We start from the raw sequence: 27508 nt of genomic DNA, 5'->3' as shown, positions 1-27508 counted from the left end.
CAGAGACATGCATCATGTCTAACCTGAAACGTTACCCCTGAGGAGGGAACATGCACAACCGTGGTTTTAAGGTGATAGTCATAGTTAAATAATGTGTCAATTGATGTATTTATTGATATTGTCCTTTCCCAGCATGGTGCCAGAGAGGAGATCCTAGCCAATGGAGGAAGCCTCTCGCACCACCATGGAGGTAGTCAAGTGAACACCCCTACGTCTAGCCATGCCCCTACGTCTAGCCATGCCCCTACGTCTAGCCACGCCCCTACATCTAGCCACGCCCCTACGTCTAGCCACGCCCCTACATCTAGCCATTTCATCTTTTTCCAAATTTCTTCATATACCTTCATACCTACAAATTCATAAAATTTACTTGCCTATTCACTTACGTAGATGGACGGCACAACAGGGGTTTAAAGAACCCCTTAGATGGCACGGCAGTGGTTTAAAGATCCCCTTAGATGGCACGGCAGGGGTTTAAAGATCCCCTTAAATGGCACGGCAGGGGTTTAAAGATCCCCTTAAATGGCACGGCAGGGGTTTAAAGATCCCCTTAGATGACACGGCAGGGGTTTAAAGATCCCCTTAGATGGCACGGCAGGGGTTTAAAGATCCCCTTAGATGGCACGGCAGGGGTTTAAAGATCCAGTGAAGGCAGTCTGTCAGGCTCTGTGCTGCTGTATAGAAGTGAGCCAGTCTTTTTCTAAACCTCCTGTTTTGGCTTGGAGATCTTTCATCGCTTCCTTCACACCTCCACAGTACAGAGAAATGGCTCTTTGTTCATCTCAACACGGGCCAAATGAAAGGCGAGCAGGGGAGGGAGTGTGAAGCGACTATCAGGGCAAACCCTAATGGCTGCCTCATCTATATTGCCAGGCGCCTCGTCTGTTTTCATACATCACTTCAGGCTATTCATCACGCCTGTCAGAAACTGCACGCAGTGAATCAGCTGCGATATTAAATCACAATTTCTCCTGAAGGTGGGGAAGGTTAAAAATGAACAGATTGCTAATATAAGAAGGCAGTGGGCCAGGGTAAATGATGTTGCTGTTATCACCCAGTATTTACTGCCCTCCAAATAGTGGGCCACCACCCAGCCAGCCAACCACCCAGGGCTGAGTAGGAGGGTGTGCAGCCGGGAGGAGGGGATATTGATGCAGCTCCTGGGTGCGAGGCCCGCTCTGTAATTGTGATTAATAACAGCCTGCTATCTGGGCGCAGACAGGCGGTTTGTCTGCCTACAATCAACACATGACAAATGGAGCTCGTCTCACTGAGGTGTGTAGCAAAGAAAACCGATGTAGTCTGGGAAGGCAGGGTGGGAGGGGCCACCACAGGAAATATACATTATTCTAACCTGTGTTTACACGAGGTCAGGGTGTGCAGAGATAGTATTCCACCCCCTGATTCAATACACGTTAGAATCACCTTTGGCAGCGATTACAGCTGTGAGTCTTTCTGGGTAAGTCTCTTTGTACACCAATATTTACACATTATTCTTTTTTATATTGTTCAACCTCTTGTCAAATTGGTTGTTGATCATTGCTAGACAGCCATTTTCCAGTCTTGCCATAGATATTTAAGTCAAAACTCTAACTAGGTCACTCAGGATAATTAAATTTGTCCTCTTGTTAAGCAACTCCAGTGTATATTTGGCCTTGTGTTTTAGGTTATTGTCCTGCTGAAAGGTGAATGTCTCCCAGTGTCTGTCAGAAAGCAGACTGAACCAGGTTTCCTCTAGGATTTTGCGTGTGCTTCGCTCTATTCCATTTTATTTTTATCCTGGAAAACTCCCTAGTCCTTGCCGATGACAAGCATACCCATAAACTGCAGCCAACACCATTCTTTGAAATATGATGAGTGGAACTCCGTGATGTGTTGTGTTGGATTTGCCCCAAACATAAAGCTTTGTATTCAGGACATAAAGTTAATTTCTTTGCCACATTTATTTGCATTTTTTTATTTTTTATTTGAACCTTTATTTAACTAGGCAAGTCAGTTAAGAACAAATTCTTATTTTCAATGACGGCCTAGGAACAGTGGGTTAACTGCCTGTTCAGGGGCAGAATGACGGATTTGTACCTTGTCAGCTCAGGGGTTTGAACTCGCAACCTTCCGGTTACTAGTCCAACGCTCTAACCACTAGGCTACACTGCCTGTTTTTTGGAGTGTTTTTATTCTGTAGAGGCTTCGTCCGTTTCACTCTGTCATTTAGGTTAGTATTGTGGAGTTACTACAATGTTGTTGATCTATCCCCTCTTTTCTCTCATCACAGCCATTAAAATAACTGTTTTAATGTCACCGTTGGCGTCATTGTGAAATCCCTGAGCGGTTTCCTACCTTACAGGCTTCCTTCCTGATGTAGTTGCCGGGAATATCTGTAGTGACTGGGTGTATTGATACACCATCCAAAGTGTAATTAATAACTTCACCATGCTCCAAGGTATGAGCGTTGTGAAGTTATTAATGACACTTTTGGATGGTGTATCAAAACACCCAGTCACTACAGAGTAACAGGTGTCCTTCCTTACTTCCACCTTCCTCAGTTGCCGGGGAGGAAGGAAACCGCTCAGGGATTTCACCATGAAGCCAATTGTGACTTTAAGACCGTTAGTTCTCCTATCACAGCCATTAAAAACTCTGAGGATGGATCAACAACATTGTAATTACTCCACAATACTAAACCTAATTGACGGAGTGAAAAAATATAATCCTGTACAGAATAAAAGTATTCCAAAATGTGCTTCCTGTTTGCAATAAGGCAATAAGTTAAACTGCAAAGAAATGTGGCAAAGAAATTCATTTTTTGTTTGGGACAAACACAACACATCACTGAGTACCACTCGTCAAGGTTTAAAACATTTTTTAAAATTACTTTTACCCCTTTTTCTCCCCAATTTTGTGATCTCCAATTGGTAGTTACTCTTGTCTCATCACTGCAACTCCCGTGCGGACACGGGAGAGGCGAGGCTCGAGAGCCATGCTTCCTGACACACGACCCAACCAAGCCGCACTGCTTCTTGACACAATGTCCTCTTAACTAAGGAAGCCAGCCACACCAATGTGTCGGAAACGCCATACACCTGGCGACCCTGTCAGTGTGCACTGCACCCGGCCCGCCACAGGAGTTGCTAGAGCGAGTTGGGACAAGGACATCCCTGCCGGCCAAACCCTCCCCTAACCCGGATGACGCTGGGCCAAACCCTCCCCTAACCCGGACGACGCTGGGCTAATTGTGAGCCGCCCCATGGGTCTCCCGGTAGCGGCCGGCTGCGACAGAGCCTGAACTCGAACCAGGATCTCTAGTGGCACAGCTAGCAACTGCGATGCAGTGCCTTATCGACCACTGCGCAACTCTGGAAACTATCATATCCTCAAGCATGGCGGTGGCTGCATTAAGAGTTACTGCTATGCTTGTCATGGGCAAGGACTGACAAGTTTTATGTTGTTGGATGGAACAGAATAGAGCTAAGGTGAACTCTACGCTGGAGATATTTTCCAAGACGACAGTGAATGTTCCTGATTGGCAGAGTTAGTTTTGACTTAAATCGCTTTGAAAATCTATGGCAAGACTTGAAAATGGCTGTCTAGTAATGACCAATAACCAACCAACAACCAACTTGACTGGGTTGAATTCAAGCTGTTACACAACAAAATGTGGAATAAGGGGTACAAACAGTTTCTGAAGGCATTGTATGCTCTGTGTACTACCAAAGTATGTGTTCATGGCTCCTGTTCAAGTTCATTCTGTTCTCAGGGCTGTTTTATAGAATAGTGTGCTGTTCTTAACAACTGCGTGACCTTACACTTGACCCTTACCCAGACACTGAGCAAACAACACACTGCTAGCTTCCTACTCTTCAAGGATCCAATGTTTTGCTTTCAGATTGAATCTTGTTTCATCAACATTGTGTTTGCTCGTTATTTACTTACTAAATGAATTGTGTGTTATCTGACGAAAGGAGTGAGGTTGCTGTGACCTTTTATTCACGATTTGGGGAGATGCAGGAGTCGATTGCCATTCTATAACTGACAGTGGATTGAACATTTTCAATGCAGCATTTGTAAGTCTCATAAACTCCTGGCCTCCAGACATCCTGTGGTCAGTGTTGGGTTCTTGGTGTTGACGGGGTCCCTCTCAGGGACCAGTGACAACCTGTCCCTCTCCCAGAGGCTCCAGACTCCCTGCATATGTCCTGGCAGGACTGGGGGCTCTGGAATGTGTCTGTTTGGACAGCTGGTAAAGTAGAGCGCTGGTCTTGGTACCTTGCTGGGCACCCTGGCCAGGCCTGACCCATGCTGTTCCACATCCATTGGCCCACGGCCAGAAGAGAGGTGTGTGTGTGTGTGTGTGTGTGTGTGTGTGTGTGTGGGGGGGGGGGGCAGCTGACTTTTAAGGCAGCCCGCTTGGACTTTTAGGGCTGTTTTATTCAGCCTGAGGAGAACAACACACCCACACAGCATGGTGACGTCTGTGGGAGGAGAATGGGCTTGGTGAACATGAGGGTAAGGCAGAGCCAGCCGGGGAACACACAGAGCCTAATGAGTTTGATAGGCTCTTGGGCTCCATAAATCATGCCATGCAAAATATTTCTCCTCTCTGAATAAAGGCATTTATCACCCTCTGTTTATTCACTCACTCTAACAAGATGGATTGTCTCCCAGCAGCCACCTGGGCAATCAGGCGTGCTGATTTCGCCTCCTTGGTGTTTTTTTTTTTTCTTCCCTCTATCTCTCCAGTTGGGAAACTTCGGAAGGAGTGGTTGAAGGACAGCATCTCTAACGTGGGCGTCGGGATGCTCAAGTCCGTTAAGGAATACGTGGACCCGGAAAACATTTTCGGCAACCGAAACCTCCTCTAATTTATTTACAAGACATTTTATAACAACCTCTTGGAATGATGGTTACTAAATATGACGAGCAGTATCAATGTCTTTCACCTTCGGGGTGATTTAGTTGTGCAGTCAACATCAGTCAGCTGACTTGCCTTGCGTTACATTACTGCACTTAACATGCTGGGGCGGCAGGGTAGCCTAGTGGTTAGAGCGTTGGACTATTAACCGAAAGGGTGCAAGTTCAAATCCCCAAGCTGACAAGGTACAAATCTGTCATTCTGCCCCTGAACATGCAGTTAACCCACTGTTCCTAGGCCATCATTGAAAATAAGAGTTTGGTCTTAACTGACTTGCCTAGTAAAATAAAGGTAAAATAAAATAAATGCTGTCACAATAATGGTCTATGATTAATTTAGAAGCTCATTGCATCAGGTCCACAGTAGTGTCCTCATCCAGTATGATCTGGTGAATGAAGCCGTGTGTAGATCATTTCAGTCACTTGTATACAACCACGCCATAAGAATGGTCTTTTCGTTTTGTGATCCCATATGTCTACAATTTAATTGTTTCCTATAATTCTTGCCAATTTCATTAACTCCATTTTTTTTTGGTAGGTGTTTATTTTACCTGTTTGTCAGTACTTGAGCTTGGAGTTCTAGATGAATGCTTTTTCTAAAGCTCTGTGCCTTTCTGAAGATGTCTTCACCCTTTCCTACAACACACACTGGAAGCTTGACTGGTTTGTTTATGGCGTCCTGTATGTTCCCTTTATAATGTGCGTGTCCTTCATTCTAGATTTCCTGTTTCCAGTTGGTCTTTGCTTCTCCACTCAAGCCTTATATTACTTATACTATGAATGATTACCGAGAGATGTGTGTTTTGTTTTACCTACCGAGGAGGATTTATATTACGTTGAAGTCATGCCTCTTCTAAAAATGTACCGCGGGGTTAAAATGTCCCTCAAACTCAAACGTTACACTGTTTATGAAGAAACTAGGATATGATGCGTAATCAACTTATTTTTATAAAAATACGTTTTATTTTAGATTTGACCTTGCATGGTTTTTGCCTGTCATACAGAGTTCAGTTTGTGGACAGACATACGTGGTTTTAGTGTGAACGTGTTAGACGACTGAATCCCAATACCCATGTTTGTATCAAAGACTTTCAGCACAGCCCTTTCACTACTTTATATAGACCATGCAAACATTCTGGATGTGTAGGTCTGTACATGCCGTATAGTTAAATGTATGGGACATTCATACAGTTAATACATGAACCGATATCCTGATGAAACTTTTTTTCAGATATGCAAATTTACAAATATCAAAAGATGTGTTTATATTTGTTACTTAATGTTACGTGTTCATGTCAAAGGAAAAACAATTTCTTTAAATTCAATTACAATATTTTGTCACTACTTAAAACAGTTGCTTGGAATAAGAGGTTGTATTTAGACAACAACGAAATACATCCGACTGAATTGTCTGTTCCGTGGTGAGCGTCCCAGCGTTGTGGTAATGTTGGAAACGATACATTCGAGTGAAAGATAATTGTACCTTCATCACAATTTACAGATGATTATGCTTATCAGTTTGGCCTCTGTGCGAGGCATGTGTCGATGTTGTGCCCAATCCTAAACTCAGACATGGGATTGTACTGTACGGTGCTAGAGTAAGATACATGAAATGTACTGCTACCGTTTTCCTGTCACTACTGCGTTCCTCCTGTTCTCGGCGTCGCAGCTTTCCCACAGTGCATTGTCACCTTCCTGTCCAAGTATCTCACCTCTCCACCTTCAATGAAAATGTTGTCAAATGAAATGATGGAGCCGGAGGCAGCGTTTATCTAATCAGTTTCATGATTTTACTCCCTGTGATGGGTCCCGAAAGAGAACTTAATGAGAGCTTGAAATCTGAATGTTATGCATGTATTTTTTTATTCTTAAAAAGTTAACATTTTAAGTACATTTTATCAATGATGTTTGTGCAATAAATACATTGAAATGAAACAATAAGTTTTTTTCACATAGCGGTAGAATGTCGCCAATCGGTTGCCTAGAAATGCAGTTGATCGGAAGTGTCTCTGCTTGTCCGTCACGTACAGGTGAAGTATTATACATAACGTTCAAAATACGAGGTATTTATTGGTTCAAGTTGTTTTTTTGTTGCTACATCCATAGCAATTGGTTAATTTCAATACTGTAGTCAAAGATCCATACCACACAGCAATTTTTATTTTTTATTTTTTACTCCAATGACGTCGTTGAAATCATTCATCAAATGTGAAATGATCAGAACTATTTTGTAAAGGCACATTTCTGTGTGATTGATCCCTATTTCAATCATGTGGCGTATTAAACAACTCTTCTGAGTCAGTAAGAGTTCTAATGTAACATGACATATAGAAATAATTCTAATGTAACAAACTCAGCAAAATATAGAAATGTCCTCTCACTGTCAACTGCATTTATTTGAAGCAAATTTAACGTGTAAATATTTGTATGAACATAAGATTCAACAACTGAGACATAAACTGAACATTTTCCACAGACATGTGACTAACAAATTATACATATATGGCTATATGTATAGACTGGAATAATGTGTCCCTGAACAAAGAGGGGGGGGGGGTCAAAATCAAAAGTAACAGTATCTGGTGTGGCCACCAGATGCATTAAGTACTGCAGTGCATCTCCTCCTCATGGACTGCACCAGATTTGCCAGTTCTTGCTGTGAGATGTTACCCCACTCTTCCACAAAGTCACCTGCAAGTTCCCAGACATTTCTGAGGGGAATATGCCCTATTCCCTCACATCTCTTTGTTTTATTTGTGGGAAACATATTTCTTAAACTAAATTCCTGGTGAATCTGAATTACTCTGTCGCCCTGCTTAAAGAACTCACTGGTGACCAGCTCTAACACCTAACAGAAGAATATCAGAATAACTATTATCAGCGAGACAGAATAAAGATATTTTTTTACATGAATACAGTGAAATGACAGGCCTGAGATTATTCACAATAGCCTAAAATAAACTTGTCCGGGTCAAAAAGACATTTTAAAAAACATATCCGTCTTACCTTGTGTGATATTTCCCAGGGTTTTTGGTGCCGGACCCCAAGTCACACGCTGTCATCAGGCAGACAGTCATGATCTCAGCTAAAACATCCAGTTGTCTGGCTAAACACGTCTCTGTGGCCTTTCATATTCCGGTCGACTCGCGCAAAAACAACAACATGTTCCTGTTCTTAAAAGAGAGACGGCATAGATTCTAGTCCATTTTGTTCACTGGGGTGTAAGTGATAGAAAAATCCACAAGGGGGCAGTACAGACTACAATATTTGTTAGCCCACCAAGAGCTGTGATGAGAATATAGATTCTTTACTTGTACATCAAGTTTGTATGTCAAAAAGATGAAGCCAGTTATCATATATATGGGCAAAACAACTAAAACGATTGCACTAGGCTTTTGAAGTGAGTTGCATGAGACTATATCCTCAAATATGTCTATATCAAATCCCATCTGATGTACACAATAAAGTACATACAAAAAGTAGAGCATGAGGTCTGTGGCCAGGATGGACTGTTTCAACAGCTACATAAGGAAACTATATTCTCTGGATGACAGCTTGGAGAAGATGTGTCCCTGAGGAATCACACAGGGAAGAGGGTCACAAAACCTGTCATGGATCACTGTCGAATACGGCCTGAGTACCCGCCTGCTATCTTGCCAACTCAGTCATTGTCATGCCAAACCTGTTTGTCATTGGAGTTGGCAAGAGCATAAACAGATCTTGTACCGGGCAGTCTACTTCATGAGGCGTTCTTGAATTGCACTAACAAATGTCATGATGTAGACTGCCTGGTACCAGATCTGATAACACAAACACGCTGGTACCAGACCTGATAGGACAAACAGGCTGGTACCAGACCTGATAGGACAAACAGCCTGGTACCAGACCTGATAGCACAAACAGGCTGGTACCAGACCTGATAACACAAACAGGCTGGTACCAGACCTGATAGGACAAACAGGCTGGTACCAGACCTGATAGGACAAACAGGCTGGTACCAGATCTGATAGGACAAACAGGCTGGTACCAGATCTGATAGGACAAACAGGCTGGTACCAGATCTGATAACACAAACAGGCTGGTACCAGATCTGATAGGACAAACAGGCTGGTACCAGATCTGATAGGACAAACAGGCTGGTACCAGATCTGATAGGACAAACAGGCTGGTACCTAGGCTGGTACCCAGGCTGTATTAGACAGTGATCCATGACCCTTGACTTTGCAACCATGAAAAACACTTTAAAATGGCAAATATTTACACATCATACAACGCACACCAAGGAATGTCCTAGAATAGACATATGTCTTGTGTTAATTATTTTACTTTTAAGATTTGTGTGTATTGTTTTTGTATTGCTAGGTATTACTGCAAGACCAGATCCTTGGTTCATTGGTTCCCATTAAATACCATCATGGCATGGAGGGGTTCACTCAATCTATCTTACAGAGAGAGAGACAGAGACAAAGAAAGAGAGAGCGAGAGACAAAGACAGAGAGAGAGAGAGATGGTTAGACAGAAGGAGAAGAGATACAGAGAGAGAGAGAGAAAAAAGTTGTGTTTTAATTAATGGTTCCTGCTGGCTGGTGGACTCAGTCCTTGAGCTCTCTCTTTTCCCATTGAATTAGACTCACTATTCATTTATATGCAGGGTTTTTTCTGGAACAAAATGGGGCTTAGGTGCTGATTTCCTGGTGTTTTTAAAGGGTGTGTTCGTAAATTCACTCTGAAGGGCCAGTGCTCAGAGCGCGCTCCCAGCGTTCGTAAATCCAGAGCCTTGTCAGTTCGTAAATTCAGTGTTTCACTCTCGGTGTGTTCTGATCGCACACTGGACGCTCTGGCCGAGGAGTAGGGATGATCAGAGCGTTCTGACCACACAATGGCAGTCAATCACCCAAGCTAACTGGCTAAAGTTGGCTAGCTTTCCAGCTACTTCCAAACACAAGTCAGAGAACACTCACTCTGACCATTTACAGGGGCGAATCCCTGAGCTGACAAGGTCGAAAAAATCTGCCCCTGAACGAGGCAGTTAACCCCAATGTTCCCTGGGCGCTGATGATGTCAATTAAAGCATCCCCATGCACCTCTCTGGTGTATGGTGACAGGGGAGTAGGAGGAGGTGTATGGTGACAGGGGAGGAGGAGGTGGTGTATGGTGACAGGGGAAGAGGTGGTGTATGGTGACGGGAGGAGGAGGAGGAGGTGTATGGTGACAGGGGAGGAGGAGGAGGAGGTGTATGGTGACAGGGGAGGAGGAGGAGGAGGTGTATGGTGACAGGGGAGGAGGAGGAGGAGGTGTATGGAGACAGGGGAGGAGGAGGAGGTGTATGGTGACAGGGGAGGAGGAGGTGGTGTATGGTGACAGGGGAGGAGGAGGAGGTGTATGGTGACAGGGGAGGAGGTGTATGGTGACAGGGGAGGAGGAGGAGGTGGTGACAGGGGAGCAGGTGGTGTATGGTGACAGGGGAGGAGGAGGAGGTATATGGTGACAGGGGAGGAGGAGGTGGTGGTGTATGGTGACAGGGGAGGAAGAGGTGTATGGTGACAGGGGAGGAGGAGGAGGTGGTGTATGGTGACAGGGGAGGAGGTGGTGTATGGTGACAGGGGAGGAGGAGGAGGTGGTGTATGGTGACAGGGGAGGAGGAGGTGGTGTATGGTGACAGGGGAGGAGGAGGTGGTGTATGGTGACAGGGGAGGAAGAGGAGGAGGTGTATGGTGACAGGGGAGGAGGAGGAGGTGTATGGTGACAGGGGAGGAGGAGGAGGAGGTGTATGGTGACAGGGGAGGAGGAGGTGTATGGTGACAGGGGAGGAGGAGGTGGTGTATGGTGACAGGGGAGGAGGAGGAGGTGTATGGTGACAGGGGAGAAAGAGGAGGAGGTGTATGGTGACAGGGGAGGAGGAGGAGTATGGTGACAGGGGAGGAGGAGGAGGTGTATGGTGATAGGGGAGGAGGAGGAGGTGTATGGTGACAGGGGAGGAGGAGGAGTATGGTGACAGGGGAGGAAGAGGAGGAGGTGTATGGTGACAGGGGAGGAGGAGGAGGTGTATGGTGACAGGGGAGGAGGAGGAGGAGGTGTATGGTGACAGGGGAGGAGGAGGAGGTGTATGGTGCAGGGGAGGAGGAGGAGCAGGGTTATGGTGACAGGGGAGGGGAGGAGGAGGTGGTGTATGGTGACAGGGGAGGAGGAGGAGGAGGAGGTGTATGGTGACAGGGGAGGAGGAGGAGGTGGAGGTGTATGGTGACAGGGGAGGAGGAGGAGGTGGTGTATGGTGACAGGGGAGCAGGTGGTGTATGGTGACAGGGGAGGAGGTGGTGTATGGTGACAGGGGAGGGGGAGGTGTATGGTGACAGGGGAGAAGGTGGTGTATGGTGACAGGGGAGGAGGAGGTGTATGGTGACAGGGGAGGAGGAGGAGGTGTATGGTGACAGGGGAGGAGGAGGAGCAGGTGTATGGTGACAGGGGAGGGGAGGAGGTGGTGTATGGTGACAGGGGAGGAGGAGGAGGAGGTGTATGGTGACAGGGGAGGAGGAGGAGCAGGTGGTGTATGGTGACAGGGGAGGAGGAGGAGGTGGTGTATGGTGACAGGGGAGGAGGAGGAGGGAGCAGGTGGTGTATGGTGACAGGGGAGGTGGAGGAGGTGTATGGTGACAGGGGAAGAGGAGCAGGTGGTGTATGGTGACAGGGGAGGAGGTGGTGTATGGTGACAGCACAGACATGCAGCCAGACCACCACAATCTAGCAGCTCTCCACTTAGACAGAATGAGTGTTATCAGTTATCAGCAATGAACTCCTGGTGAACTATCAACAGTAACAGTCAGAACTATCAACTGTAGCAGTCAGAACTATCAACTGTAACAGTCAGAACTATCAACTGTAGCAGTCAGAACTATCAACAGTAACAGTCAGAACTATCAACTGTAGCAGTCAGAACTATCAACAGTAACAGTTATCAGTTAACAGTCAGAACTATCAACTGTAGTGAACTATCAACTGTAGCAGTCAGAACTATCAACTGTAGCAGTCAGAACTATCAACTTTAGCAGTCAGAACTATCAACTGTAGCAGTCAGAACTATCAACTGTAACAGTCAGAACTATCAACAGTAACAGTCAGAACTATCAACTGTAACAGTCAGAACTATCAACTGTAACAGTCAGAACTATCAACAGTAACAGTCAGAACTATCAACTTTAGCAGTCAGAACTATCAACAGTAACAGTCAGAACTATCAACTGTAACAGTCAGAACTATCAACTGTAGCAGTCAGAACTGGAGAAAATCTTAAGAATGGCAAAAGTTTCAGCTCAATCACCTGACGTATATTTCCTGGTTCATTTACAGGTTTATTGACAGGTTTATTGACAGGTATATTGACAGGTATATTGACAGGTATATTGACAGGTATATTGACAGGTATATTTACAGGTATATTTACAGGTTTATTTCAGGTATTAAGAAACTTGTAGACATACACTTCACTTACAGTATTTCACTGTTAAAAAAGGGGTGTAAACTAGCAGTGTTCAATGAGCTAATTTTGCACAATAAAATGTTATGTTATATGGTTTATCAGAAGTATTAGAGTATATTATCACTAGTATTACACTATATTATCACTAGTATTACAGTATATTATTTACATTTACATTTAAGTCATTTAGCAGACGCTCTTATCCAGAGCGACTTACAAATTGGATTATCACTAGTATTACAGTATATTATCAGTAGTATTACAGTATATTATTGGTATTATTCCAGTATATTATTGGTATTATTCCAGTATATTATTGGTATTATTCCAGTATATTATTGGTATTATTACAGTATATTATCAGTAGTATTACAGTATATCATCGGTAGTATTACAGTATATTATCGGTAGTATTCCAGATTCCAAGAACACAGGATGAGATGTTACTATCCTTTGTGCAAGCACTTCCAAGAGTTAATGAACAGTGAGCGTGGTGAAATTTGAGGAGCGCATCGTCAGTAGTGTACCTTTGGTTCCTAGGGTGTTTCGGCCTTTCACACTATACACCCTCCCCAAAGGCGGCCAGCGACAGGGTGATCAATCCTACGCTTGCGTCCCATTCCCAATTAGTCATAGGAGTTGCCTTGTTGTTGATAGCCAACATCCCATGGGACTACGCATGGCAGGGGCGTCCTCCTCCCTGAGTCAAGCATTGTTGACCGCATACCTCCTGGCCCTCTCACTTCGGGGCCCAGCTGGGGTCTTTCCTCTTCATCCAGAGCCACTGACTGCTGCCTTCTGCCGCCTCAGTATATTATCGGTAGTATTACAGTATATTATCAGTAGTATTACAGTATATTATCAGTAGTATTACAGTATATTATCAGTAGTATTACAGTATATTATCAGTAGTATTACAGTATATTATCACTAGTATTACAGTATATTATCGGTAGTATTACAGTATATTATCGGTAGTATTACAGTATATTATCACTAGTATTACAGTATATTATCAGTAGTATATTATCAGTAGTATTACAGTATATTATCGGTAGTATTACAGTATATTATCACTAGTATTACAGTATATTATCGGTATATTATTGGTAGTATTACAGTATATTATCACTAGTATTACAGTATATTACAGTATATTATCGGTAGTATTACAGTATATTATCGGTAGTATTACAGTATATTATCGGTAGTATTACAGTATATTATCGGTAGTATTACAGTATATCATCGGTAGTATTACAGTATATTATCAGTAGTATTACAGTATATTATCAGTAGTATTACAGTATATTATCAGTAGTATTACAGTATATTATATTACAGTATTATCGTATTACAGTATATCATCAGGTAGTATTACAGTATATTATCGGTAGTATTACAGTATATTATCAGAAGTATTACAGTATATTACATCAGTATATTATCACTAGTATTACAGTATATTATCGGTAGTATTACAGTATATTATATATCAGTATATTATCAGTAGTATTACAGTATATTATCGGTAGTATTACAGTATATTATCAGTAGTATTACAGTATATTATCATGCAAAACTAAATAATAACGCCAGAGACTGCATCATAACCTGAAGTTATTTGCATATGAGAAATTCAATGTGTGTACTTGTCTAATAAAAATGAGACAATAAAATGATGCCATTATCCAATCTCCCAGAAGTAGTATAATCCTGTGGCATTTAAGAACAAAGACAATATGATGAGCGATAGCAATATATTCAATGAAGGTCCCGTATGTTGGTGAGCAGCACTTATTTACAACAACAGATGTAGAATCTGTAAGTCGTTATACCAACGGATAATGAAGTGTTCACTTGATAAATGTAATTCTAAATGGTCTTTCGATAAAACTACGACTGCATCGTAGCATGTAGCTTGCGTCGTCCTCAAATGCCAACATTGGATTTCATTACTAATTCAGCTGTAACCATCTCTGAATTAGTGTGATCCTAATGCAATTTGAAACGTTCTGAAAACACATGAAAAGTGTGTTAGTCACTCCATCCATTATACACAGTGGGACAACACTAAACCTTTCATAAGGAATGTGCATTCTACGTACAATAACGCATCTGAATGACAAAATCTTTCTTTCAAGTTGGGTTTCATGTTTATTTTCAAAGATTCCTCTGTGTTTAGCTCCATGCAGTTGTTTATTTCTGGAGCTAGCACAGCTAAGAGATACATTTAAAAACAAGACAGCCTACATCACAGGGCTGCCTCTGCCTGGCCATGGAAGGGTTAGGGCTGCCTGCCTCTGCCTGGCCATGGAAGGGTTAGGGCTGCCTGCCTCTGCCTGGCCATGGAAGGGTTAGGGCTGCCTGCCTCTGCCTGGCCATGGAAGGGTTAGGGCTGCCTGCCTCTGCCTGGCCATGGAAGGGTTAGGGCTGCCTGCCTCTGCCTGGCCATGGAAGGGTTAGGGCTGCCTGCCTCTGCCTGGCCATGGAAGGGTTAGGGCTGCCTGCCTCTGCCTGGCCATGGAAGGGTTAGTGCTGCCTGCCTCTGCCTGGCCATGGAAGGGTTAGGGCTGCCTGCCTCTGCCTGGCCATGGAAAGAATAGGGCTGCCTGCCTCTGGGCCATGGAAAGGTTTGAAGTGGGTAAGTACAGAGCGCAAGTGCAGGTCTCTATCTGAGACTGGCAAGTGAGCTAAATGATTAACCGTGCCAAAGAACTGCTCATTAGGAATCAGCATGTCCCATCCGGAAGATCAATGAGAGGCGCTAGCCCCCGCCGACCAGAAGAGTATGCCTCATTAGAAACGTTTTTGTCTTGGGTGCAAATGCCAACTCAGATAATCTGCTTACAGTTTGAGCCAATTCAGAATATGAAGACACACCAGCCATACTCTCTAACCCTTGTGTGTATCCACAAACAGCTAACTACAGTACAACCCAGTGATAATTCACTTTGGCTAATAAGTAGCTATTAATGAGGTGGTAAGTAGTGAAAATGTTTTTAAATGTAATCTATTACTAGAAGACAGTGTGGTTGGAAGCGCCTCTGTGGATGGAAATTCTACACTGAATGAGCAAAAGTTGCCATCTGTCATTCGGTATTTGGGATTACTGCAGCTGACAGTCACTAAATAATGCAAACTGTGAACCTTCTGTTCATAAACAACATCCATCTATTTGTCTTATGGTCCGAGATAATGAAAAATGAAAGCCTGTTTTTTCTACATTTTAATGAAAACATGACAGATCAAGCCCCAGTTAGAAAGATCAATTACGGTCAAAAAATAACTAGTATTTTTGCTCAGAGACATTAATGCTCAGGTAATTATAAAATAAACGACAAAATCTGTCTCCACTTCGAAACAAGCTTGACAGACTGCCGTAAGGAAGACACCACTGCTCCCCCAGGCACCTCTGCAAGCCTTGCAAACACCCCAGCTGTCGACCGCATCACTGAAAAAATGTCCCACTTCTGCTTTAATGCGGGAATATCAAAACGCTACCTAAATAATGTGAACATCGGCTTGAACTACAAAACTCTTCTCTCCGCTTGAAATACACAGTTCAGTATTTTGTAAAACATCATAAAAGGTCTATATTGGCCTCATCTGTTATTTAGCCTTTACCAATGAAATGAGAGTATCCTCGTTAACAATAGCCTAGATGGCTTTTAATGTATTTATTTCTATTCATTTCAAGTGATTCGCAGATGGTCTTAATCACACCATCCACATATCCCTTTGTTTTCTGCCTCAGTGGCTTCATTGTTTCTGGGGTCATGTAAAAAGGGATGTAAGATGATCCAGGGGAGATGGAGGCATGCCTGTTTACACATGGAAATAGAACAGAAGTCTATATCTGTCAGAACACTTATACGTGTGGACTCTCAGAATCAGCGGACAATTGAAAGCTAGAATGTGTGACAGATGATAGAGGAGAAACAGACAAGACAGTACAGTGAAACATTCGGCACAAGCAATTGTCATTCTCCAGCAACCCTGTTCAAAACAGAATATTTTGAGTTGTTTGATGGTCATTTCATAGTTGAGTGTTGTTACTAGTATAATAACAGTGTTACTGCAGATACATAACAGGTATGGATGTCATAAGGTGAATTCACCAATTTGTAAGTCGCTCTGGATAAGAGCGTCTGCCAAATGACTTAAATGTAAATGATAAAGTTACCTGTCAAACAGTCAGATTTCATTTACTTTGTCATTATCCCCCCCCCCTTCCCCTCTCCTCCCCTCCATCTTGGTGATGGCCTGGGCCACTCCAATGCACACAACACATTTTTCAAACACTAACTATATTTGGACGAGCTGTGCATCCAGTGTCTGCAAACTGGATTGTAAATCAAGACTACCTGTCTTGGTCAATGAAATCAGCGTGAGGTCCTGGGGGCGCTGGGGAGTCAGCTTGGCAGTAGTCCACGTTATCCCTGGTGGGTGAGTCCACGTTATCCCTGGTGGGTGAGTCCACGTTATCCCTGGTGGGTGAGTCCACTTCATCCCTGGTGGGTGAGTCCACGTTATCCCTGGTGGGTGAGTCCACTTCATCCCTGGTGGGTGAGTCCACGTCATCCCTGGTGGGTGAGTCCACGTTATCCCTGGTGGGTGAGTCCACGTTATCCCTGGTGGGTGGCGCAGCAGCACAGCACCACTGAGGTATAAACACACACTTTTTTTTACATTTCTTTACAGTAGGTTTTCTTTACTTTATGTGGTGATACCAATTTTCTGTTGATAAATCATCAGTCAATGATGGAGGTAAGAATGCAAATATCAAAAATCCAAAGCTGTGTTGATGTGTCCTATGATCTCCTCTGTAGCAAAAACACACTCAAAGGTGGGCGTGCTCTTGCTCTCTCGCTCTCTCTCACACCCTCCCCACCCTCTCTCTCTGATAGGAATCTGGGATATTGACTTTCTCTCAATGCTCAGCAACATATCCAATGATTCCCTTTCCCCAAGGAACTTGAACTTCACCCGAGTTACTTATGGAGGGTAAAACTGTGATACCTGCATGCCGCGCTAAAAACAACTGTTAACTCGGAACTGCAAAATCTGATTTTAGTGAGTTCGAAACAACTGAGAACTTGGGCAAACGAGCTACGACTGGGAAAATACGTTTTGAATTTTCATTCCGGAACTCGGGCCTCTTTCTAGAGCTACGACCTGAAGATCACTAACGTCATTATAATTCTACCTTTTTTTTCTTCTCTGGAGTTCCCAGTTGTCTTGAAAACACCATAAATCCAGAGAATGGCAGACTTTGATGACAAAATTTGCCCACGAAGGACCGCCGCGCCACCTTCCTGTTCAAGTGAGCACAACAAGCGAGTCCAAACATTTCTTGTATGCTGCTGCATAAATTATGTAATATGCCAGGGAGATATATGTATACTGTAGCTAACAAAGTAATACTAAGGTCATTGTTTGAATGTTAAATGACGAGACAGCATTGATGCGAGTAACCTGTCTTGTTCAGTACATCACAACACATCCGGGTATCTCAAGCACCCCGGTAAAACACAAGAGTTGCAGTACTGAACATTTACCAACAGATGGCATCACTGTGCCATCTTACACCCATAACAGTTATGTTGTGTAGTAAGCTGTTAGTAGCCCAAATACCTCACCATAATCATTTTGCCAACTGTTCTGACTTGGTGGTAGCCTATAACCTGTTTTTGAGAAATGTAATCATTGAATATTGTAAAAGCTTACATTGTCTGCTTATATTTATCCTACAGTTCTGACTTGGTGTACAGGGAGAACACTGTAAGAACAGCCCGTGTTCTGAATTATGTCACTGGACATTTCAAAAGTGCTGAACAAATAGTCTGTAAAACTATGTCCATCCTAGCTCGCTCATTAATGTCTTAATCAAAATTACGGATTGCCTCTTATCTGCTTGTCGTCCCCTTATGCCATAGTTTGTACATCTCAATTGCCAGTAGAAACCACATTTGTTTAAGCAAGTCCGCTATGTTTTTTTAAAAGGCAGTAAATGAGGCCTAATGAACCATTTCCTTGCCAGACAAGGCTCCGCTGATAGCCAGGTGTAGCAGTGGTAAGGTGTTGGGACAGCTTTATGTAGGCCCTAACAGTTTGTGGGCACCATTTGTCACCGTTACAGTGTAATTAATGTGTTGTTTAGCATTGTGTTGTGTAGTGGCTTTGCTCACATGCATCCCACAATGCTTTGTTTTAATTGCTAAAGAACGCCACTGAAATTGAAAAGTAGGTATGAATGCTGATTGCCAGCAGCTGCTGGCTGATTGTAGTAGATGTTGATTTAAATTAAATAAAAAACATCCCTTCTCAGAAGCACAACTCATCCAAAGCTGATTTACAGGACTAGCGTACTATGTTTTACATTTTGATTGTTTCTAGTTTACATATAATTTGGTTGAAATGACATTAGCCCGCGTGGGCACCAGTGAAAATGGTTGGCTTTCGGTTTCCGCCTCTGACCGTGCCTATTCCAACTCTTTTAGCCTCTTTCTGACATAAAGGTGAAATCCTGGTAGAGGCTATTCATTGGCAGATCGCTCCTGATGACCCGGATGGAATTATGTGATCCGTCCTTAACCCACAGGATGTCCCACCCAGTAGACTACTTCAAAACTGGTGAAAGTCCTCAATGACACTACCCATGCTAAAACTGGCTTTCGGACACTAGTGTCCTTCATCTAGCTCTTATCGTTTGGCCATTCCATGTAACAACCCATGGATTGAGGAACTCTGTTGGGCACTTCCCATTTGGTTATGAACGCAGGGTAATGGTGGAATTTACTTGAACACCCCTTCAACTGGTAAATTACTAGTTGGGAACTGGTCTAGTTGGAACTAGGAAACTGAAATTTCAGACTTCTTAACGGGTTGTAGTTTTACACGTCACACAATATGTCATTCAATCAGTTAGCAAGTTAAACATTTCAGAGTTCCCTAGTTCCAACTAGTACATGAATGCAGCATATCATCTCTGAACACCAACTCCCACATGCTGACGTCACCTAAATAATTGACCTCGATAAGAGCATTTTTGGCAGTTAAATACAACAAAACGCAATATATATCGTTTTTGAAGCATGATTGCTGTACTTTCAGGCTATGGTTCACGGAACTCGGCCATTAGCCAATCTGGTTTCTCAACGCGTTCAAAGCAAGTAAATGCATCCAACAGGTATGTGATTTCATAACTGGTAATTTCCACCTTCCCAATTGGTTATGAATGCAGCATTACTCTCTCACATACTCTAATGGCATCACAAGGTCATTCAAGTGACCTTCTGAAACCCTTCCTAACATTCACAGGGGCCTTACGATTCAAACGGAATAATTCCGCTGCGTACCTCAGACTGCCATCGTTGAAGTAATTTTGTGGTGACGTCAAGTCATCAGCGATGGGATCATATCTAACCAGATTATCAAAGCAAATGACAAATGTTCAAAACTCTGCATTAACCGCGTGTTCTGCTTGACCCAACCGGTGTTCTGGGACCAATTAGAACGCAAACGCATTCTAACTAATGTCCGTGGACATGGCGTTTGGCCCGAAGGAAGGAGTTTGGGTAACCAGGAAAGCTTTAGGTTGCCAGCTCTTGCCTTTAGTCATAATAAAACATACATCTAGTACTCAAGACATATTACGAGCCTTCAGGTTTTTTGCTCAATTCCTGCCCATTGGTTAGAGAAGAAGTAGTCGTGTTGCCTTCCTGATCCTTGACCACAAAAACAATTGGGATACTTGTTTAGCATGTAATTTATTAAATTAACAAACCTACATAAAATACATGAAGTAGTAGCAACATGAAGATATTGCCAGGGATCACTTTCAAGGTAACCCGTTGAAATGTACAAACACTTCCAATTCTGATTGACCGTTTGCATTAGCCATGCAAGAATTAAAACCAGTAGCCATAATGTAATTTAGACCATTTGTTGTTGTTTCAAAGCATATAGTCACACAGCTTTGACTCAATACATTCTGGAACCCTTAGTCTATGGCTCAATAATTGATGTATATTAGCACCTGTTAAACCAGGGGATATAATATACGCCATCAAGATGGAGAAACAAAGACAAAGATACAGCTGTGATCAATATGGCAACTGATCATGCAAACGCCATTGAGTCCCAGCAGTCATGTCATGCAGGTTATTGAAAGCCACAACAAATCACCAGACATAAGGCATAACTGATTAAGAATACAAGTCTAAGCTTCTTGAAAAGATCCCCCTTCTCTGAACAGTTGATATTTCTCGAAGACAAAAAAATAATAATATTGAACATAATGTAGACATTAGTCTATGAAGTTGCTGACTTCAAATATGCTATAAGATCTGCACGCTCTCCCTTCTTCTTGATGCCGGCAAAGATCATCTTTGTTCCTGGAATGTATTTCTTGGGGTTCTCCAAGTAAGTCATGAGGGTATCAGTATCCCAGACGATGCCTGAAATCACATGTGAAGGGACAGGTCAGGATGAGAATGAAATGTGTCACATTGTCAGACTGCATTTATTTCCTGTAGAATGTGGACAATCTCAGGACGTACCTTTGGCTTTGTTGGCATCAGTGTAGGAAAAGCCTTCAGCCTGTCCGGTCTTGCGTCCAAACAGACCCCAGAGGTTTGGCCCGACCTTGTGCTTTCCTCCATTTTCAACAGTATGGCACTGGGCACACTTCTGGACAAAAGCCTTTTTTCCCTTTTCAATGTCACCCATGTTTCCTATTGGACAATAAAAGTCAGAAGAGGTCAGCTACAGTACCTAATATATATATATATATATATATATTTTTTTTTTTAAATAGATCTGCATTAATGGTAATGCTGAGCAATTAATCAACATTGTTTAATAACCCCGAAAAACAACTGAACCGAAGCTCATTAACTGGAATTCCATTTAGTTCAGGTTGTGTGAGCCCAGTATGCTTCATCTTAGAAGAACTAGTGAATACATTGTCAGACATCTCAGCAGCTGAATTCGCTTAAAATAGCATGACTAAAGACAGAACAGTACAGGAGTACAGAGCAGGATTCATTAAACCGGTAACATTTACAGGACATTTGAGAAATTTACAGGACCTATATGCATTGGGTGTGTAACCGAATAGGGCGTCCCCCCATGGTGCTCAGAATGAGAGAAATCCCATTTAGAGATTATGGTAATTCGTATTAACAGAACATGCAAGCCAAGGATGCAGCAATATGCAGTCCTTCATACCCAATTCTGTGTTATAATACCTGTCCACATTAACTTTTCCTCAGCCAACAACACCATGGTAGAAAAGTTAACCTACTATTTTCTAAAACAGACTCCGGGACAGTTGTGGGATAATGAATCACAAATTCATAACAAGTAGGACTATGAAACAAATTAATTAACAAAGGCAAATGATATAGCACCCAAACCTAGTTGTTAATATGACTAGGACTGTGCCTTTGACCAATGGACAAGGAAAGAAAGTTGATTAAAACAATTGCATCCGCGGATCCGATTTTGGCTAGGCTACTTTGAAGGTAAGACATGCCTCATATGTAGTAAAATGTTCAGCTTTCAAACAATTAAGTATATATTTATAAAAAAAATAAAAAAAAAAAAAGGGCTGGGCAATATGGCCAAATTATCTTAATGTATTTTTATGTTTTTAATAATGTTCAAAATTCTCATTTCAATGAGTCTTTCTCCATTCTGATTGTTCAATTCATGTGTCTCCATGTGCTGCATTGACCATGAAAACTGAACCCAATAGTCTCGTGGTAGAGGAACAAACAATGTGCTACTTGAGTGACAGAGTGTGGGGTTTGGTCTAGGGACGAACTACACACTGCTCAAAAAAATAAAGGGAACACTAAAATAACACATCCTAGATCTGAATGAATGAAATATTCTTATTGAATACTTTTTTCTTTACATAGTTGAATGTGCTGACAACAAAATCACACAAAAAGTATCAATGGAAATCAAATTTATCAACCCACAGAGGTCTGGATTTGGAGTCACACTCAAAATTAAAGTGGAAAACCACACTACAGGCTGATCCAACTTTGATGTAATGTCCTCAAAACAAGTCAAAATGAGGCTCAGTAGTGTGTGTTGCCTCCACGTGCCTGTATGACCTCCCTACAACACCTGGGCATGCTCCTGATGAGGTGGCGGATGGTCTCCTGAGGGATCTCCTCCCAGACCTGGACTAAAGCATCCGCCAACTCCTGGACGGTCTGTGGTACAACGTGGCGTTGGTGGATGGAGCGAGACATGATGTCCCAGATGTGCTCAATTGGATTCAGGTCTGGGGAACGGGCAGGCCAGTCCATAGCATCAATGCCTTCCTCTTGCAGGAACTGCTGACACATGAGGTCTAGCATTGTCTTGAATTAGGAGGAACCCAGGGCCAACCGCACCAGCATATGGTCTCACAAGGGGCCTGAGGATCTCATCTCGGTACCTAATGGCAGTCAGGCTACCTCTGGCGAGCACATGGAGGGCTGTGCGGCCCCCCAAAGAAATGCCACCCCACACCATACTGGAGGATGTTGCAGGCAGCAGAACGTTCTCTACGGTGTCTCCAGACTCTGTCACGTGCTCAGTGTGAACCTGCTTTCATCTGTGAAGAGCACAGGGCGCCAGTGGAGAGTTTGCCAATCTTGGTGTTCTCTGGCAAATGCCAAACGTCCTGCACGGACGTCGGGCCCTCATGGAGTCTGTTTCTGACCGTTTGAGCAGACATGCACATTTGTGGCCTGCCGGAAGTCATTTTGCAGGGCTCTGGCAGTGCTCCTCCTTGCAAAGGCGGAGGTAGCGGCCCTCCTACGGCCTCCTCCACTGGTGTACTGGCCTGTCTCCTGGTAGCGCCTACATGCTCTGGACACTACGCTGACAGACACAGCAAACCTTGCCACAGCTCACATTGATGTGCCATCCTGGATGAGCTGCACTACCTGAGCCACTTGTGTGGGTTGTAGTCTCATGCTACCACTAGAGTGAAAGCACTGCCAGCATTCAAAAGTGACCAAAACATCAGCCAGGAAGCATAGGAACTGAGAAGTGGTCTGTGGTCACCACCTGCAGAACCACTCCTTTATTGGGGGTGTCTTGCTAATTGCCTATAATTTCCACCTGTTGTCTATTCCATTTGCACAACAGCATGTGGAATGTGTCAGTGTTGCTTCGTAAGTGGACAGTTTGATTTCACAGAAGTGTGATTGACTTGGAGTCACATTGTGTTGTTTAAGGGCTCCCTTTATTTTTTTGAGCAGTGTATATAAACTAGTTAGTGTCTAGTGATCTCTTCTTCTGTGGACTTCATATAGCAGTCAGCAACCAACTTTAAGGTGCATTACCACCACCAACTGGACTGTAGTTTGGACCTCAGATCAAATCACCCAAGTGGGTATATGCTCCTAAACCAGAGGAGATGGGAGAGGCGGGACTTGCAGCGCATTAAATACAGAACCAAGTTCTATTTTATCATCTGGCTACACAGACGCATGCAAGAAGTTTGGATGAAATGATTGAACACGCATTAATTTTTGCACCGCTCACACACGTAATGTGGGTGGTCTGGTCAACATGTAACAAATGAAAATTAAAAATATATACACACCTGAAATATTGTATTATTTCATTGTAATTTCCTATTGGCGTCTACCCAATGTGGACCTGACAGGAATATTTTCAATGTTTTGGCAATTGAAAGTGAACAATTTTTGGCTTTGCAATTTCCATTATTGTGATGTTATTATTTCTTGCATTTAAAGATGTCCAGTTATAGTTGTGCTAAAATAAACTCACCCTTTCAAATGGAGAATGTCATCTTTACAAAACGGGTTGAACTGATATTTTATCCAACTTAACATTAATATTTGAATTCTGAACAATTTTACTTTCAATTGAAACATAAAAAAAAAAAAAAAGGGTCATGTGCAGTTATCCCTTGCCAAAGTTAGCTAGCTTAGCTCTCCCTTGCCAAAGTTAGCTAGCTTAGCTCTCCGTGGCCAAGGTTAGCTAGCTTAGCTCTCCGTGGCCAAGGTTAGCTAGCTTAGCTCTCCGTGGCCAAGGTTAGCTAGCTTAGCTCTCCGTGGCCAAGGTTAGCTAGCTTAGCTCTCCGTGGCCAAGGTTAGCTAGCTTAGCTCTCCGTGGCCAAGGTTAGCTAGCTTAGCTCTCCGTGGCCAAGGTTAGCTAGCTTAGCTCTCCGTGGCCAAGGTTAGCTAGCTTAGCTCTCCGTGGCAAAGGTTAGCTAGCTTAGCTCCCAAAGGTTAGCTAGCTTAGCTCCCAAAGGTTAGCTAGCTTAGCTCCCCGTGGCCAAGGTTAGCTAGCTTAGCTCTCCGTGGCCAAGGTTAGCTCGCTGTGGCCAAGGTTAGCTAGCTTAGCTCTCCGTGGCCAAGGTTAGCTCGCTGTGGCCAAGGTTAACTAGCTTATCTCGCCGTGGCCAAGGTTAGCTAGCTTATCTCGCCGTGGCCAAGGTTAGCTAGCTCGCAGTGGCCAAGGTTAGCTAGCTCGCAGTGGCCAAGGTTAGCTAGCTCGCAGTGGCCAAGGTTAGCTAGCTCGCATTGGCCAAGGTTAGCTAGCTCGCATTGGCCAAGGTTAGCTAGCTCGCAGTGGCCAAGGTTTGCTAGCTCGCCGTGGCCAAGGTTTGCTAGCTCGCCGTGGCCAAGGTTAGCTAACGGGTTAAAAGGCAAGACCATAGTAATCACGGCTGATTTAAGTAGTATAGCTAACGTTAGCTATTAACTCAAATCACTACAACTGTCTCCTGGTGTGCCATTTCTTCAGTCATGGCTTTTCAGTTATCGGTTTGAGTTGAGATGTTTAGCGGGCTCGTAAGTTACCACGTTTCAACAGCGGATAGAGAACCAGGCAGGCAAAGGTTCCTTTAGATAAAAAAAAATCAAATAAAAACGAACCAACGCAATATTCACAATTCAAAAAAATGACTACAAATTCAACTACTAAAACGTATTTAATCAATGTTACCTGTTCAAATAAACTATATTCCTTACAGTTGTTCCAACTTCAGAGCTTTTTTTGTGTGCTTTAGTTCCAATCCGATCCGCTTTCCCCCTTGCCGGTAGCCGACTCACTGGATCTAATAGTATTGCGACCAAGTTCCTTTTTCTTCCCTCCAGATTTTTTTTATATGTCATCCAGACTGCCCAGTCACATGCTCTATCATCACTCTGACGAACACAGCTGTTTTGCATTCAAGCCCTAGATGGAGTTGAGAACAATGATGTCGGCCTACTACACGAATGGTAATAGCATACACAACATTTCAGTGATGCCGTTGTTGTTGTTTGTATTCACACTAACACCACAACAAATATGTATGTATTCCTCTTGGACTACATTTTTTTTAACCAATAATCATCATTGGAAAGATCAGACAACGTGTTTAAGATTGTTGTGGGGAATTTCACTGTCTTTTATTGTGAAGAGGGTTTGTTGCATCCCTATAACCATACATCGACCTAACACCAGGTAGTTCTTCTGAGAAGAAGAAATAGCTACACATAGCTAACCAAAGTACATACTATACCAGAGAGGAAGAGGCAAAGCATATATGGAGAAAAAGATGGCGAAGTGGATTCTGAATCTAATGGCAGTATGACATTGATGAGAATGTCACTTTGTATATTGTTGGACTACAGTTTATTAACGAGAAGTAGCTGATCGAATTACCAATCTTGAGGAATCCATTTGAGATATCCAAACTGGTGGAGAGAGTTCTGGGTAGAGTGAAGGCTGTGAGGATCACAAGAGGCGGGCAAATGGAGCACCCCACTATCCATGTTGACGGTACAGCAGTGGAGAAGATGGAAAGTTTTAAGTTCCTCGTGTACATATCACCTACAAAACTGAATTGGTCCATGCACACAGACAGTGTGGTGAAGAAGGTGCAACAGCGTCACTGAAAACTCTCACTAACTTTTACAGGTGCACAATTGAGAGCATCCTGTAATATCCTGACTACACCGCTTGCATCGCAAAATACATGTAGAAATCCATGTTATTCAATTATTGCACCCACACTGCTTGCAGGCCAACGAGCGTCTGAGTTGCCAATGGCTAAAATAGAACTCCTTTCTATTTCTGACGCAGATCGGCTGCAAGTCCTGCCTCTCCCATCTCCTCATTGGTTTATAGAAGCAGGTACCCACTGTGCCATCTCCTTATTGGTTATAACCAAGTGGGTGATTGAAAGACAAACTGTTTTGCCGGTTGTCGTGGTAATACTATGAAAGTGTAGACGCCAATCACCATATAAATTCAAACGCTTGGAAGGAGGAGAGATGACTAGAAAGTATTCGGTTGACCGTTTTATGTGTGGATTAATTGTCGGAGTAGAGGACCTGTGCATTTCAGGTAAAATAACAACTCAATGTTTATATCCCAGGACAAATTAGCTAGCAACTGCAAGCTAACTAGCTAAATTGCCATACATGTTTAATGCTTTTCGACCTGTCCCCAAATTAATGTAATTGGTTCAGAGTTTGTATTGATATTTTAAACTGTGTGTCGTGATCGCGTTTGGTGAAGGGGGACAAAATAAATTTATGCACATAGCGCACGATGGCGCACGCGCACAGCCGGTTTGGGTTCTGTGTTAGGCCGTATCGCCGCCTGGTACGACAGCTGCACTGCCCACAATCGCAGAGCTCTCCAGTGGGTTTTGCTGTTTGCACAACGCATCACCGGGGGCAAACTACATGCCCTCCAGGACACATACAACACCCAATGTCACAGGAAGGCATAAAAGATCATCAAGGACAATAACCACCCGAGCCACTGCCTGTTCACCCTGCTTCTATCCAGAAGGCGAGGTCAATACAGGTGCATCACAGCTGGGACAGAGAGATAGAAGCTGTTTTTCAATCTCAAGTTCATCAGATTGTTAAACACCCACCACTAGCACAGAGAGGTGACTGCCTACCTACAGACAACACATAATGTGATCTTTTCCACTACTTGGACATTTCGGCTTCTCCCTTCTGCAAACACTTGAAACATGACCAAAAGCTTTACAATGATCACACTGCATTGGTCTTGGGATACATGCTCTGACTCTGACTAAAGAACAGATAGACTCTTCAATTTTTCTTTTGTTAACCACAT

At 43.3% G+C, this 27508-nt stretch overlaps 2 protein-coding genes across 6 annotated transcripts in view; one reads left to right on the top strand and one right to left on the bottom strand.

Annotated features, from left to right (window-relative positions):
- The window catches only part of LOC135547690 (alkyldihydroxyacetonephosphate synthase, peroxisomal-like), a 32383-nt gene extending 25163 nt beyond the window's left edge, over positions 1 to 7220 (top strand). For 2 of the 4 annotated variants that reach the window (XM_064976923.1, XM_064976920.1), the window contains one exon: positions 133 to 4622. In XM_064976923.1, coding sequence (XP_064832995.1) covers positions 133 to 363 — 231 coding nt within the window. In that variant the 3' untranslated portion in view covers positions 364 to 4622. Of the gene's footprint in view, positions 1 to 132; positions 4623 to 4737 lie in introns of those variants that run through there. The other 2 variants (XM_064976922.1, XM_064976925.1) reach the window with 2 other exon arrangements.
- Positions 7221 to 20135: 12915 nt separating this feature from the next.
- Positions 20136 to 25520, bottom strand: LOC135547689 (cytochrome c). Of its 2 annotated transcripts, none has more exons than XM_064976919.1 (3): positions 25396 to 25520; positions 20947 to 21120; positions 20136 to 20844 (listed from the first exon to the last, which is right to left on the bottom strand). In XM_064976919.1, exons 2-3 carry the CDS (start codon positions 21113 to 21115, stop codon positions 20699 to 20701), a joined length of 315 nt encoding a protein of 104 aa, XP_064832991.1. In that variant the 5' UTR covers positions 21116 to 21120; positions 25396 to 25520; the 3' UTR covers positions 20136 to 20698. The 2 variants fall into 2 exon arrangements, with proteins under 2 accessions (XP_064832991.1, XP_064832990.1); XM_064976918.1 differs by having other exon boundaries at positions 25370 to 25515.
- Between the last annotated feature and the right edge of the window lie 1988 nt (positions 25521 to 27508).

The sequence above is a fragment of the Oncorhynchus masou genome, chromosome 10, assembly GCF_036934945.1.
Source record: "Oncorhynchus masou masou isolate Uvic2021 chromosome 10, UVic_Omas_1.1, whole genome shotgun sequence".
Classification (NCBI taxonomy): Eukaryota; Metazoa; Chordata; class Actinopteri; order Salmoniformes; family Salmonidae; genus Oncorhynchus; species Oncorhynchus masou.
The sequence above is the reverse complement of the archived record's forward strand: the minus strand, read 5'-3'. Positions and strand labels throughout refer to the sequence as shown.